The sequence below is a fragment of the Pleurodeles waltl genome, chromosome 8 (genome assembly GCF_031143425.1).
Source record: "Pleurodeles waltl isolate 20211129_DDA chromosome 8, aPleWal1.hap1.20221129, whole genome shotgun sequence".
NCBI classification, from domain to species: domain Eukaryota; kingdom Metazoa; phylum Chordata; class Amphibia; order Caudata; family Salamandridae; genus Pleurodeles; species Pleurodeles waltl.
In genome coordinates, this window is record NC_090447.1 from 113,922,425 (window position 1) to 113,937,098 (window position 14,674).

At 42.8% G+C, this 14,674-nt stretch overlaps 1 protein-coding gene across 1 annotated transcript in view; it reads left to right on the forward strand.

Moving 5' to 3' along the window:
* The window catches only part of UVRAG (UV radiation resistance associated), a 312,834-nt gene that overhangs the window by 228,842 nt on the left and 69,318 nt on the right, over positions 1-14,674 (forward strand). Inside the window, exon 13 of the mRNA XM_069203880.1 lies at positions 992-1,070. Coding sequence (XP_069059981.1) covers positions 992-1,070 — 79 coding nt within the window. The remainder of the gene's footprint in view (positions 1-991; positions 1,071-14,674) is intronic.

A 14,674-nucleotide genomic window follows, 5' to 3' on the forward strand; every position in this document is an offset into this window, starting at 1 on the left:
TCTGGTGGCGATCCCATACTTTCTCCTCCTGCTGTGCCTTTAACAGTATATTTATCACTTTTCCTAGATTCTACTGCTCTCGGTCCCTTTTCACCGACCAGTATGGGTAGCAGTTAGGAAGGTCACCTTTCAGGGTTGCATCTCTATTAGCAGGTTCAGTGGGATTACCGCTAAGTCCTATAGGGCTCCTCAATTGAACCAGCACTGGTTTTACCTGTAAGGGGGCTCTGATATCCTTATCAAGCCCTTGGTCAGCAGATACAGAGAAGTGTGCAACCAACATTTCCTTCTCGCCCCTTCAAAGTACCAGGGCAGTCTACCCAGGCCAAAGTGCAGGCGGGGCTCGGCCACAGCATCACCCCAACAATTATTCCCGCACCCAATGTCACGCAGATGCTTCAAAACTTCAGGCATCTGCTTCCCCAGAGCACTCTGTAAGCCCTTACAGGCCCCCAGTTTCCTAAACCCATGCCAGGGCTGTGTCACATTGTGTCAGGATCAGGAGGTCACCGTCTTGTTTTGATGTCACCGCTGAGGATTTTTGGATGACTACTTCCCCATAGCCCCAATTCTTTCTAATTAGTCGCCCATTCAGTTCTGGGCACCTCCAGAATTCAGGGAGCCAGGGCATAACATTAAGGTCCCCAAGAACTGTGCATGCTGGCCAGCTCACATTTTCCTTGGAAGGTGCGCTGCTTTAAGGCTCCATTTTAGATCAGCACCTTAATCACACCAACTTCTCTCCTCATTTGCACAATAAACTTGGATTTCTCAACTGTGCTCTGCCTGTGTTGTATCCATTTCCACTGGTTTAAAGCACTGCTCCTGCACAATCTAGCAGATTTTTTGTAAACATTTTGAGATCTGTTGAAAGTAATCTGGACTAATCAATGACTTTGCATATTTTATATTTGTGTGTGAATGTTCGGTGATTTCTTAACAATAGTCATGTTTCTGCTTCATCGTTAAGGCATCTTAATTGTTTTTTCAGGTTTCCTTTGTATCCAAAAGGAGGAGAAAAACTGCAGTTTGACTATGGAGTCTTTCTTCTTAATAAAAATATTGCACAGGTATTTATGGTACTGTAGTCTTTAGATGAGAAAATGTATGTTTTCACCTTTTGTTGTTTTACTTTGTATTGCTGATTTCATTGTTAAGCAGATGAGCTGCACATGTGTATTCCCTATATCCCTCTCTCATTTGATAAGCCAGCATAAATCTCAACATTTTGAACTCCCACCCCTCCCCCCCACCACCACCACCACCACCACCACCACCACCACCACCACCACCACCACCACCACCACCACCACCACCCTAACTCTCCCACAACTGTTTTTAATGTATTTCATTTCCATAAATATTTCTGATGTGAGGTTGCCAACCACCTCTCTGTTCTGGCATGTGCAGGGTGTGACTACTACCTCTTAGTGTCCACACACCCCTCTAGTCTCCACTGAGCAATTAGCCAAATGTATCCATTGTTTTGCCAGTAATTCTCTATTCTAGGGTGCATGCCATCCCACCCTATCCCCTCACCTACATGATGTTGAATTATATTACCATTAGCCTCTTAATTTCATAAATAGAACTGTATCTACTTACCATTTATTCATTCATATCTCCTGGAGTGGCAATAACCTTTCTTCAAAAAGTTTTATTGTTGGTAATATATAGGCTGGTAGCACCTCTTGGCAAATAAATATATATATATATATATACATACATATACATGCAGAGTGGTTTGTAAATGTCGCCAGAACCACGAGATGTCAATATTGTATCATATTACACTTGTTTCTTATGTCGTTTTTTATTTTACATGACATTTTACACCCATTTCCCTGCTGTAATTTAAAGAAAATTCACTAAATTAGTGTAATGTAGATTGCGTTTATTATGCAATAAATACATGCTTTAAAACTATGAAAATTATTTTCAATATGGAGACTCCAGCGTATATTATGCTTTCCACAGTACAAATGAATCCAGCATCCACTTTTGTATTTAAGGCTGTCTGTGGCTCAGGATTGGCCACAGACCTACTGTAGTACTTTGTTTAAAAAACATAAGTTCAAGTGGAGTTATATGTGAGAAAATTAGTAAGATTTTAACTTGTGTTAAAAACAAACCTTAGAAATTCACTAAAACAGAACTAAAGTTTAAAACAAAATAAACACAGAAATTCACCAGTTATACGAACCTGACACAAGTATAACTTGCACCACTATTATGAACTTCATATGACTGCAAATATTACATCACTGATGATGCCTGAATTCTACAGCCGTGCAAGTTATTCATGTCAGTTGCCTGTATCTGCTGGCGAATTTCACTTATTTTCCTAAACGGTGTTTTTTTCATCAAATTTCTAATATTCCTTTAATGTAAGTCAAAATCTTACTCTCTTCCTTACATGCAACTCCACTTTAACATTTTTCTTTCAGTGGGAAATATATATATATATAAATATAAATATATATATATATATATATCAAAACAAAAGGATGATGGATGGAGTTAGCCAGGCTAGCTTGAATCCAGTGGCACTGTGAGCAAGGGACCCACGTCTGGGCATACCCCATACCCTTCCCACTTAGGGCTGCCAAGCCAGGTCCTCCCTGGACCGGAAACAAGCATCCTGGCTGATGAAGGGTGAAACCCTGAAACTGGTCCCAGGATGCTTGTTTCCGGTCCAGGGAGGACCTGGCTTGGCAGTTCGGGCTGGACTGTTCCCATGAGGAACAGGGTCAAGACTGATTTGCATATGGCTAGGTCCAAACTGGGGTGGCATGGTGAGCAAAAGAACGATGGATTAAACCCAGATCTGTGACTGGGAGTGAGTGTTTGCATTGTTCAGCACTCCGTCCATCATCCTTTTGTGTTGCTAAAGTTGCCCTAAGTCGGAAGGGTATGCCCAGACGTGGGTCCCTTGCTCACTGTGCCTCTGGATTCAAGCTAGCCTGACTGATGAAGGGTGAAACCCTGAAACCGGTCCCAGGATGCTGGTTTCCGGTCCAGGGAGGACCTGGCTTGGCAGTTCGGGCTGGACTGTTCCCATGAGGAACAGGGTCAAGACTGATTTGCATATGGCTAGGTCCAAACTGGGGTGGTCTGGTGAGCAAAAGAACGATGGATTAAACCCAGATCTGTGACTGGGGATGAGTGTTTGCATTGTTCAGCACTCCGTCCATCATCCTTTTGTGTTGCTATATATATCTCACAGATGCAAACATTGTGGTGAACTATGGATATAAAATGTCATTTAAAGTTGTGGATCCAATATTGGGGGGGTGTACTGGGTAGTTTATACTTCTCAGTTGCTAACCCCCTATAAAATGCGTTAATTAATATTTATAAAGGGAAAGGACAAAAATATGCGAACACGTGTATGGTTAACACTTAAATAACTTTAATTTAATAAATTTGAACAAAAATTATAATTTGAGTAAAATACAGTTTAAAAGTAAAAAAATAAATTAAAAAAATAGAAATGTATGTAGGCAGGATAAATAAAGACACCATGTCTAGTAATGGCAATCAGAAATTAATTACTGAAATAAATAAGAAAATATTGTTATTATGGAGGTCTAAATAGTAAAATAACTAACACTCCTCCCTATTAGTGATACTGTACTGTAGATGTAGAGAACATCTTATATCAAGTAGACAGATTGTAATATTGTATCTTGTACAAAATATAGCTTTCCCTGGTCGTATATCACATATATGTTTTTGCATTTAAGGAAAGTGACATTCATGTTAAGGAATGTGCACACTTGTCAATCAAAATCATGTGCTGTTGCCTTTTGTCAGGAAACAATTGATTATCCGCCTATTAAAATAGGTGTAATCATTATGGCTGGTTGTTGGGTACTCGATTCTTCTCCCACCACTTTCTTGAATTTGTACTGTATATTTTTTTTTTGTGCATCAATTATGTTTTCCCATTTTACCATCACATATATTGAGATGAAAGGTCTCAAGCACACTGAAGCTGTTCTCTGGACTTCAAGAAAAATGTATCATTTAGTATTCTTAAAATACCATGCTGGATCATTGGAAACTAAATGGTTCAATTAGATGCAAATATAAGTCATTTTGGGTCGGAACACATCAAAGTTATTGAGAGACTGGCTCTCAAATAACTTAAAAATACATAGTGCATTCATGAAATGGCATAACTCTTAAATATTGTTTTAAAATGTTATAAATTTCTTTCTTTGCTAAATGCACATTGTTTGAATTGTGACAAGGTCGTTTTCATGAAAAAACACTGTTTCCCCTTTCTTCTCATCATTTGTCTCTTTCCCGCCCACACACAATCGAAATTAAGCACAAATACTAATATTCTTATTATGCACCCAGAAAGAGAGGCTGTCAAAATAACATAAATAAAGTGCCATTTAATTTTAGATTTTTTGGTACTTCTATATATGATTGATAGATGCTTGGGTATGAATTGCTAAGAAGGGTCTATGAGTTCAGCACCCACTGCAACCCTGTTTTCTAGCCTACATGCAAGTGACGAAGCAGACTCAGGATTTCCTCCTCCTGAAGTGGATAAAATGAGTACCATCTGTTAAATACAAATGGCACCCTCTAATTAAAGATATGAATAAACAATTTAGTTGGTGCTATATAAGGTGACAATACTAGTTGTGAAATCCACTTTAACCCTTGTTCCACTTTTTATCACATTGGTTTAGAAATCCTTTTGTAAATACGAATGATCAAGAAACATCACACTCCCTTTTTAAGGTATCTTTCTTATGAAAAATTTGTAGTTCACTGATAGTTATTTTTTTATATTAAAGTTCCATAATGGACATTTTTTTAAGTAAGCTCTTGATCTAAATGAAAAGCATGGGTTTACCCACATAAGACAAAAATTTGTTGCACTTCAGTTGTCTTGTGCACTGGTTAACTGTTTTTTACGCCCCCAACTTAGCAGCTGTGAAGAAAATAACTCATTTTCTTTTTACTCAGTACATGTTCCCGATGCCAGTTGGATGAAAGCATTGGCAGACCCCTCGGCGATAGAAGTAATCATTGGAAGGATTTGACTTTGTATGAGTAGCCACGCTATTTAGTGAATAAAGCCTTTCAGCACAATACAAAGTACTGAAATGGGTTGTTTAAGGCAGTGTCAGAATGCGCTTCAGTATAGCATACAATGGCTGGCACCAACATCTGAGGTTGGCTTCTTCGGAAAGGGCATGTCAGGTTAACTCCTACTTTTCAGTAGTCTCGTACAGATACGAGATCACAAAAAAAGCTCTGAAACACGGACTGCCATCTGTACTTTTTAGTGCGTCTGCAGCGAAAAACTCTAAGCGCCATCAGTTTCCCCAAAATCATAGCGGTTTTGGAGGGCGAAGTTCTTGTTTTGCAAGGAAATTTACTCCAGTGGAGCAGAGACGTGGTTATAGTTTTTGGACCTCTTGGTACAACTGAGCCTTCTCATCATACCGATACGATTTCCCAAGTAAAATAAATCCATGCTGCCCTTCAGGATAACCAGCCTCCCTGAATATGACCCAAATCTTTGAGAAACAGAGTTTCTCATATGCATTTTGCATCCGTGCAAAAATCTTGAATAGATTGCTTCAATTCACGACTGCCAAGTTTCCCAGGTCCCTACATGATATGCTGCTCAAGTCTCATGTCTTTTTTTTTTTTTGTTGTAATTCTGGACAGAACCTTTACAATTAATGGATTTATCTACCATGCTTTTTCACCAGATAGTGTTTCTAGGCTATTAACATATGTGATGCCCCAAACACCAGCAAGATTGAATACAGAACATCCCAAGATAACATTTGTCAGAGTGAGCAAAGTATTGCCTATACAAATTAGGCCAGACTCATTCCCTCCAAGACTAAGCATGTAATGTTCCAGTAACAACGCAGGATGTCCTGTAGCTGACTAACATCGCTGCATCCAAAATTCACACGTGAATTACTTCAAAACCAAAAATTCATGTTTGCTAGAGTGCGAACATGGCATGAACTGTATGTAATAATGTACTTCTTGCAAATATCAAGCTGAGTATAGAGTAAAAAAAAAAAATGAAATGGTTTGAAAGCAAACGTTACCGCCCACGTTACCGCCCACCTCGGAGAATTCCTTGATTTATGAATGAATGAATGAAATAAAATGTCTAAAGCGCAGCAGCTTAACTTAACATAATGCCATGATTTTCCCTCACACGATATCTGCTTGAGCCTTGCTCCTTGGGTGAATGCCTTATAGAGGGCTGTTGGGGCCTTGTCCTTTTAGGTATGTCGAGAAACCAACATATTTGTTTTCAATGGCAGTACTAAGGGATGTAAATGTACCTCATGAAAGTATGCCTGTAAAATATTGACTGGTGAAGTTATTGAACAAAACCATAAAGTGAGGAAAATTGACTTGGTAAAAGTGAACCATTCTATCGGCCTATAAGCGAATGAAGAGGTGGATGGCAGTGTTGCAGTTCAACAACACCTAGTTTCTTTCTGTAAACATCACAAAGCGTTCTTTTAAAAGCTGTTCTGCATAGATCTAACAGCTCGATTTCCAGTAATAACAGAAAAGCTTTGGGAAAAGTAAAAATCATTAAAAAAAAAAAAAAAAGCTGAGATTTATTTTTTTGCTTGAATAGGCTTTTATACTTTGAGAAAGTTTCTTTTTGAAGTTTTTATGTGCTTTCCAGACTGATATGCTTTTCAATACTGAATGAAGTTTAGGCATTTATATTGGCTGATGTAATTGAACATTTACTGGACGAAATATCTTCTCGTCAGGCTGAATTTCCTTTTCAAAACCTGATGAAAGTGTGCTGATTTATGTAATTGAGACGTGGCAAAGTTATTCTTCAATTGGCTACTTATATTGTTAAAATGAATTAATCTGAATAGCTCTCGTGCATATCCATTGTCTTTCAAAGACATAATGAATTGATTCCAGGCCAGTAATGTTCTTTTTTTTTTTTTAAATAGAGGAATCTTTTTTATTTTGTTACTCACACTTAAAACCTTTTTATACAGCAAAATACTGTAGTAAAATACATGGATACAAAACTAATAAGCTTGAATTTAAATCGATTTAATAACTTTTTCTTATATGAAAACAGTCTTTCAGACTACTTTTAAATGGAGATTCCTTGTCCTTAATGTATCACTGGTGGCAGATCAGATCCGCAAGATTTTAACAGCTGTCCTCCCTGTGCTGGTAGGTGGCGTCTTGCGGCGCACATTGACTTTATTCCACCCTGGAAATGACAGTGGAGCTGCATATTAACACCACTCCTGCTTGGTGACCTCAGTTCCTTTCTTTCCACACATTCTTCTGAATGCTACTAGTGGACCTGCTGCACATATTGTGCCACCCACTTAGGGTGCTCCTTTAAACTGTGTCTCTTGCCTACCATTGCGTTGTGCAGATGTAAAACTACCATTTCGACCCTCAAAATAAACCTTCTTCCAAGTCTAAATCTACATTTTTAATACATATGCCATCTCTAGTATAGGCTCTAAATCGCCTGTATGGCAGGGTGCAGTGTATTTAGAAAAGTTGTACATGTGCTTTTAAGTTTTACATGTCCTGTTAGTGAAAAACTCCTTAATTTGGTTTTTCACTACTGCAAGGCCTACCTCTCCAATAGGATAACATTGGGTTACCTTATAACATTTAATAAGTGATAATGTTTGTTTGGGAACAGGTAGAAATATCTTAAATCTCCTAAAAATTGAAATTTAAAATCCTCTTTACTGATAGTCTGATTTCAAGTCACAATTCTGAAAATGACACTTTTAGAAAGTTGGCATTTTCTTGTCCTAACTATTCACTGCTGGGGAACGAACAGAACACAGAATATACACTTCTTCGTTCATGAGGCTACGTTGCCTCTTTTGGAGCCACTAATCAGGGAGGAACTCAATATACCCGTCCCGAAACAAGAAATATCTGGTGCAATCAAAGATGCAGCCACTTGTAAAACTCATGGGTTCCCCATAGAAATTCTTAAAGGCCTACATGCCCGCACAAGCACTAAGCTTCTTGAACTTTTCCAGGTAGCCCTAGACGAAGGGCAGCTCTCCCCCTCACTCTGAGAGTCTTTGCTGATCTCACTCCCCAAACCTGGAAAAGACCTGCTGTAATTAACTTCCTATCATCCACTTTCCATGCTCGCGACCAATTATAAAATACTGAGAAAAATTATAGCCTCTCGTCTCCAAAGGCGCATATGCCCACACATGTCCACTCAGACAGCTTTATTCCAGGCAGGTCTACCATGCTCAACATACAACAATTACACAAGATCATGAAACGCTTCCCTGCACAGTGGCCATATGCCGCCTGCATGGTTTTAGATTTAGATAAGGCGTTAAATACACTGACTTGGGAATACATGTTCTCCACCCTCACTACTCTGGGTATCACGGGCATCTTACAAAGCCTTATAGGCCTCTTGTACATAGACCCCCGTAGCCCGGGTGAAGATTGGGCAATGCATCGCTCCTCTTTTTCCAGTGAGTGGGGGATACGCCAGGGTTGTTCTCTCTCCCTGCCCCTCTTTGCCCTGGCTACAGAACCCCTAACACAGAGGCTGTGCCAGCAAGCTTGGAAATGGGGCATATCACTGGATGGAGTAATACACGCAGCCTGTCTGTACGCTGATGATGTTTGAATCTATATATTGGTCATTAGGCAGGGCATGAAACCCGGGACCTTATAGATGGTAACCTCACTAGAGCTGTTGCTTCCCTCCACCCCCAGATGGCCTTTTGGGGCACACTCCCACTCACGGTACAGGGTAGGATTTTGTTATGTAAAATAGTTATGCTCCCTCACCTACTATACTATTTCCATAGTCTCTCTGTACATATCCCTAAGATATGTCTTCCATAAAATCCATGCTGCACTGGGAGCTTTATTTGGATTAAGGGCAGACACCGCTTAGCACTTAGTAAGCTGCAATTGCAGAACAGGGGGGCATGGGGGCCCCCAAATTCTCACTACTATTGGGCGCCCAGCTTCACTGGCCTGCACGTTGGCTAGTAGTTCGTTTACTGGAACAAGTGGGGCAAACCCCACTTAACCTTGTGAAACAAGTGGTAGGAGAATCATTTCTCCCAGGAGCCGCTCACCCCGTCATTCCAGCTCCTTATTAAAGATCGCACACAATAGTTATAAGCACGCTCTGAGACTAATTCCCGCTTCCCCACAGTATTCTCCTTAAATTAGACTCACCGCCATTAGCACGTTTCACGTTATGCTCAGACAAGCTTGCCTCCACCATTGGGAAGCATCGAGGTTGAATACACTGGGAGCCCTGTTTCATGATGGAGCACTTCTACGCTTTAATCAACTTCGCATGGAATGGAGCATACCAGCTGGGCACTTCCAGCACACAGCAGGTTGCTAACAGCCCCAGCTGATCTGTAGCATATTAGGGACACAGGACCTGACCAACATCCATTGATATACATACGCTTCACGTCATGGGTAGTGGCTGTTGACTGATCACCTGCTTCACTCGGGCACTGGCACACACTACCCGTGACTCTATTTTAAGCTCGTAGCAGCTGGGCACATAACATTGGCAGGTAACTCACAAATAAGGAATGGGAAAGAGTGCAAATGCATCCTAGAAAAGACTCACGGAATAGGAGATTCCAATACATTCAGCACAATATATTGTACAGGGCCTATCTCACACCAGCATCCCTGCACAAAATGTTCAGTTCCTCTCTGGAGTGTCCCAGATGCCAGAGCCCTGCCATCCATCTGGCCCTTATGTTTTGGTCCTGTCTGGCGGTGGATCTTTCTGGACAGACATTGCTAGAGCCATTACACAACTAACGGAACAGTCTAACATCTGTACCAGTGAGGGTGCCTTGCTCAGCCTCTTTAAACACCTGAAACGGGCAAAGGTGACCAATCGCTTTATAGATCTTGGACTAATGATAAGCCACAGAACCATTGCCACGCATTGGAAAGCGTACTCCCTCCCAGGATTACTCTACTGGTGCGCAGTCTATTGAAATGGGTTAAGGCCGAAACAGTGGCACTTAAGCGGGAAGAGGCGCGGGGCTGTGCAGAATCTCCATTGCAGCTGGCTGGGAGATGTTTATGCAAGATCTACAGCTACACAAGGGGAAACTCACAGCTTAGCTCCTCCTTCTCCCTCGAGCACTCCTTGCTAGTGTACCCACTCCAACTGGCACACCTCTTGAGCCTCCTAATGCTCCCTCATTAAACAAAGAGCTGCCCACGGGCATGGACCACTTCACAATCATTGCCCACAGCCCCCATCTGATATGACCTGCAGAAGAAAGGGAGCACTAAAGTGCTGAGGAATGTCAACAAATTACTGCACAGAATGTCAATGGTTATACTACAATTTATTCTACCTGCCTCGATTTCCAAGTTTCGTTACTGTTCACAGAATTAAATGAACATGCAATTCCTGCCTTATATATATGATGTATATTTGCTTATAATTAAAACGTTTCAATCACGTTGTCCCTGTAACCCATGAATTCGTATGTTTTACATGTTAGGATATATGGTTAAAACCCTTAATTAAATTGGTTAAAAAAAACTGTTCACTGTCTGAAATGTAAAGCATCCACAGTTTGCTTGGAAACAGGGCCCCGGGTCTTGATCGGCTAACTGCCCAATTTTATAAAGAGTATGCAGAAGAAATGGTCCCACATTTACTTGCAATGTAAAAGAAGGCAGGCAACAGGCCAGTCTCCCCCCATCTTTCAGAGAAACACTGATCGTTACCATCCTTAAACCTAATGAGCAGCCTAATGTGAGATTCTTACTGATCCCTCTTTATGCTCAAAGTTGACAGCAAAATACTTGCTAAGCTCCTTGCCTCCAGGCATTTCCCTCTCCCACCGGTTATTGTCCATCCAGACTAGTCCGGCTTTGTCCCAAGACCATCAACAGCACATAACCCTGATTTGAGGTATGTGGTAAACCCACGACTCCCAGTGGTCGCAGTCTTCCTAGCCGCAACAAAAACATTTGACTCCCTAGAGTGTCATTTGCTATTTGCCCTGCTCCAGTGACTAGGCATCAAATACAATTTTGTCCACTGGATTTAGCTCCTCTACCCATGTCCTTCCCCTAGGCTGCGTGTGACTGGTGAGCTCCTCCCCCACCCAGTCCCTTCCATTTCAAAAGAGGTACGTTACAGGGTTGTATGCTTTCCCCACTCCCTACGCTCTAGTAATGGAGCCCTTGGCATCCCAACTGCACCATGGTGATCCTCGCAGATTGATAGTGTTCCTGTATGCAGACAACATGACCCTTTATGTCCGGGAGGCGGCCTGCAAACCAGCGCTTGTAATTCGTGAATTCCTGTGGTTTGGCAAACTCACCAGGATACATTACAGTTGATCCAATTCTGTAGTCTTTCACTTGACGGAGGCCACTGATCATGGAATTTCCACTGGCCCCTGTGCCAAGTATCTGAGCATCTGGGTCAGCTGTTATAACCCAGTGCTGTCATGAAAACTATGGAGCCATGGTCATGTGGCTGAAGGAGAAAGTCCCTATGTGGTCTAAACTGCCTCATCACTGGCAGGCAGGATAGCCATCATCAAAATGGTGGTCCTACCCAGATGTCTATTTGCTTACATTCCTAACCCCCTTCCCAGAGCCTTTTTTGATCGGGCTGGCGCAGGCAGGCAAACAACCTAAATTGGCATTGGAGGACCTGATGCTACCATTCAAGCAGGGTGGGCTATGTGCCCCTGATTTTGAGCTATACTACTGCTGGGCACAGGCACAATATGCACAATATTGGTTCCATCCTACACTGTACCTACCACACACTGCAGTAGATCTGACAATGCATCCCCATGCCAACCATCCGCTGCTTAAGCTGAAGCATTGTGGGAGTGTGATACACAATGGGATGCACTGTTTGGCCGTGGGAGTGGCTATGCTGACAAGCTCAAGTGGACTGCCTGAATTCTGCTAATTTACAACTGGTACACAACCCCATGCTCCCCCTTTACCGAGGAGGGCCGGGCCTGGCAACAGCTGGCTTGGTTGGGCCTCACCAAGCTGGGGGACCTATACCAGTCTGCCATGTTCCTCACCCTGAAAGACTTGCAGTCCCGGTCTGAATGCACACCTCATGACACTTTATTATGTTACCGCCTCCGCACCGCCTGCAGGTCCCTGCATCCCTCTTTCTGTTGTAGAACCATGGGCCTGCCGGGCCTAGAGAACCTACTAGCTTTTCCTTCTTCTGAACAATAAATCACTAGCCTGTACATGACTATGCAGGGCAAGGCACCGGTGATATTTGCTGAAGTGTCTGAGATCTGGCATCGTGACATGGGTCCTAACTGACGGATGAGCACTGAAAGTATTGTTGCACCCAGGCAGGTGCTTTCCCCTAAATACAGATTGCACCTAATCCATGTAAAGTGCTGCATAGAATCTACCATATCCTGGTGGGGCTTTGCAGAATGGGCTTAAGGGCTGACACTTGTAACCAGTGCAGGAGGGCAGGCGCTGATTTCCGGCATCAGGCATGGAGACGTGACTGGGTGCCGATTCTGGAACTGCGTTTTTGACTGCATTGATGATGTGGCAGGCTGGAGAGCTCGAGGGACTCTGGTTGCACTGCTTGGATATATAAACGATGCGCCTGCTTCATCTCATAAATGTATTACTACGATGCTGTTCTGGCTACAAGACGGGTGGCGAGTCACTAGGGCAGGCATCTCGCACCTCGTGAAAAAGACTGAGTCACCTGGCCTACTGCCAAGAGATCCTGGAAGAATATTGGCTTTCCTGCCTGTTCGCTCCTATCCTTGGGATATCTGGGGCCCCCTCAGTGCCTATCTGACCTACAGGACAGCTGTGATAATGATGCTCCTGATCATGCATTGTCGGAGGCAGTGACAACCCTTATCTCATTAAGCTGGCACTTGCCCACCAAATGTCATTCTCAGTGACTGCATAATGTAAGGTAGCGAGTTCACTGTATGAGGTCACCATTCACCCCTGGACAGTTGATATGTACCCAGGAATGTGAAAAATTAAGTTGTTGGTTGACTGGGGTGTGAGCTTTGGTCAAGCAACAGCCATAAACCCTTGCTGGGTGAACCAAAAAAAGTCACTAAATTAACCTGTGCTACACTGTGTAGCTTGGCACAAAATGCAGTCAGGCCTAACTTGCAGGCAATGTGTCAAGTATTCATGCAGCATACAAACAGTTATAAAATGAAAATAGAGTAAATTGTAATAAATTAGGACACCAAAATGACAAAAATCCACTCAGTAGAACTGGCTTTCTGAATGTTTAAATGTTAAGGTTCAAAATAGCACCTAAAAGATCAAAGTGCCAACCCCAAAAAACATCTAGTGGTGCCAGATCGGGTCAAAGTCAAAAGTGAACGCTGACCGCGATGAAGCAAGGTTCGGATACAAGAAGTGGATTGGGCGCAGTTAGCGCTTACCTTCTGACTTTGAAATATTTCTATAAAAATAAAAAAGTCTGAGAAGGTAAAGTTCAGCGGGGCAAGGCTGCAGGAAGAGTCCGAGGAGGGAGTGTCGTCGTCTGATGGCCTTGTAACAAAGCCGCAGTGAAGATTTCTACATTTGGACTTAGTTATAAAAATAGAAGTCAAAAAACTCCAGCAAGACAAAGCAGAAGGCTGTAACAGAAGACAGTTTGGCAAGGTCTTATACCCCTTTGGCAAAGGACCGCTGAAAAACATTTGCTGCTGTGGAGACGAACATAGCGGGAGAAGCTGCAAAGTCAATCTGACTGGTGATGAGCCTCAAGCAGATAGGGGAGCAGGCTGGTCCCGGTCTTCTCCTGGTTCTCAGAACACTTTTTGGCCAAATTTCTATAACTCCTCATTTCGGAAAATGGCCATCTGGGCACTGTTAGCACCACAGCCAAGTGTCCAGGACTGGTGGTAGTTCTCATGGTCGTTCAGGACTCTCAGGCTGGGTCCTGGTGCGGGATGAAAATGGTGGGAGCCTGATATGTCCCTGTGGCTCTGAACAGGAGGCCAGCAAGCTAGAAAGAAAGAAAGATTCCAGAACCAGATGTGGGGGAAGTCTAGAAGTTTCTCCCACTTCAAAGCTGGCAGCAGGTATAAATATTGGACGCTAAGATCAACTCTTGACAACATTCCTGAACTTGCTGACTCTTCAAGAACCACTGCCCTGCTGCCTGAGCACTGGCCAGCTATCTGAGGTTTGCCTTGCTTCTTGAACCCAAAACTACCAGTGGGCCTCCAAGGATCAGTTGACAAACACCACAGGCTCCTGACCGGTGGCTTCATCGGAACCCACACAAGCCTACGCATCTCGACACAAGTCCTCGGATCCCCAGCACCAGACTGTTGGCTTCCTCTGAACCGAAACAGCACGCTGCACCTCTGTGTCGGACTTTGCATCACATCTCTTGATCAGCGGCTTCACCAGATCCAACCCAGCACAGCGCATCTATGTGGAAGTCTCTGCAAAGGCAGCCCCAGACCAGTGGCTTCATTAATGCGATACATCTTTGTCATCATCGGAGCTCCTGATCAGTGACTTAAACAACACTGACATGATTCAAAATGCATCACAGCTCCTACTCAACAGCTCCTTGACACTGTGTGGCACAGGCCAACGCAAACTTTGCATCTTGAGTTCAAGG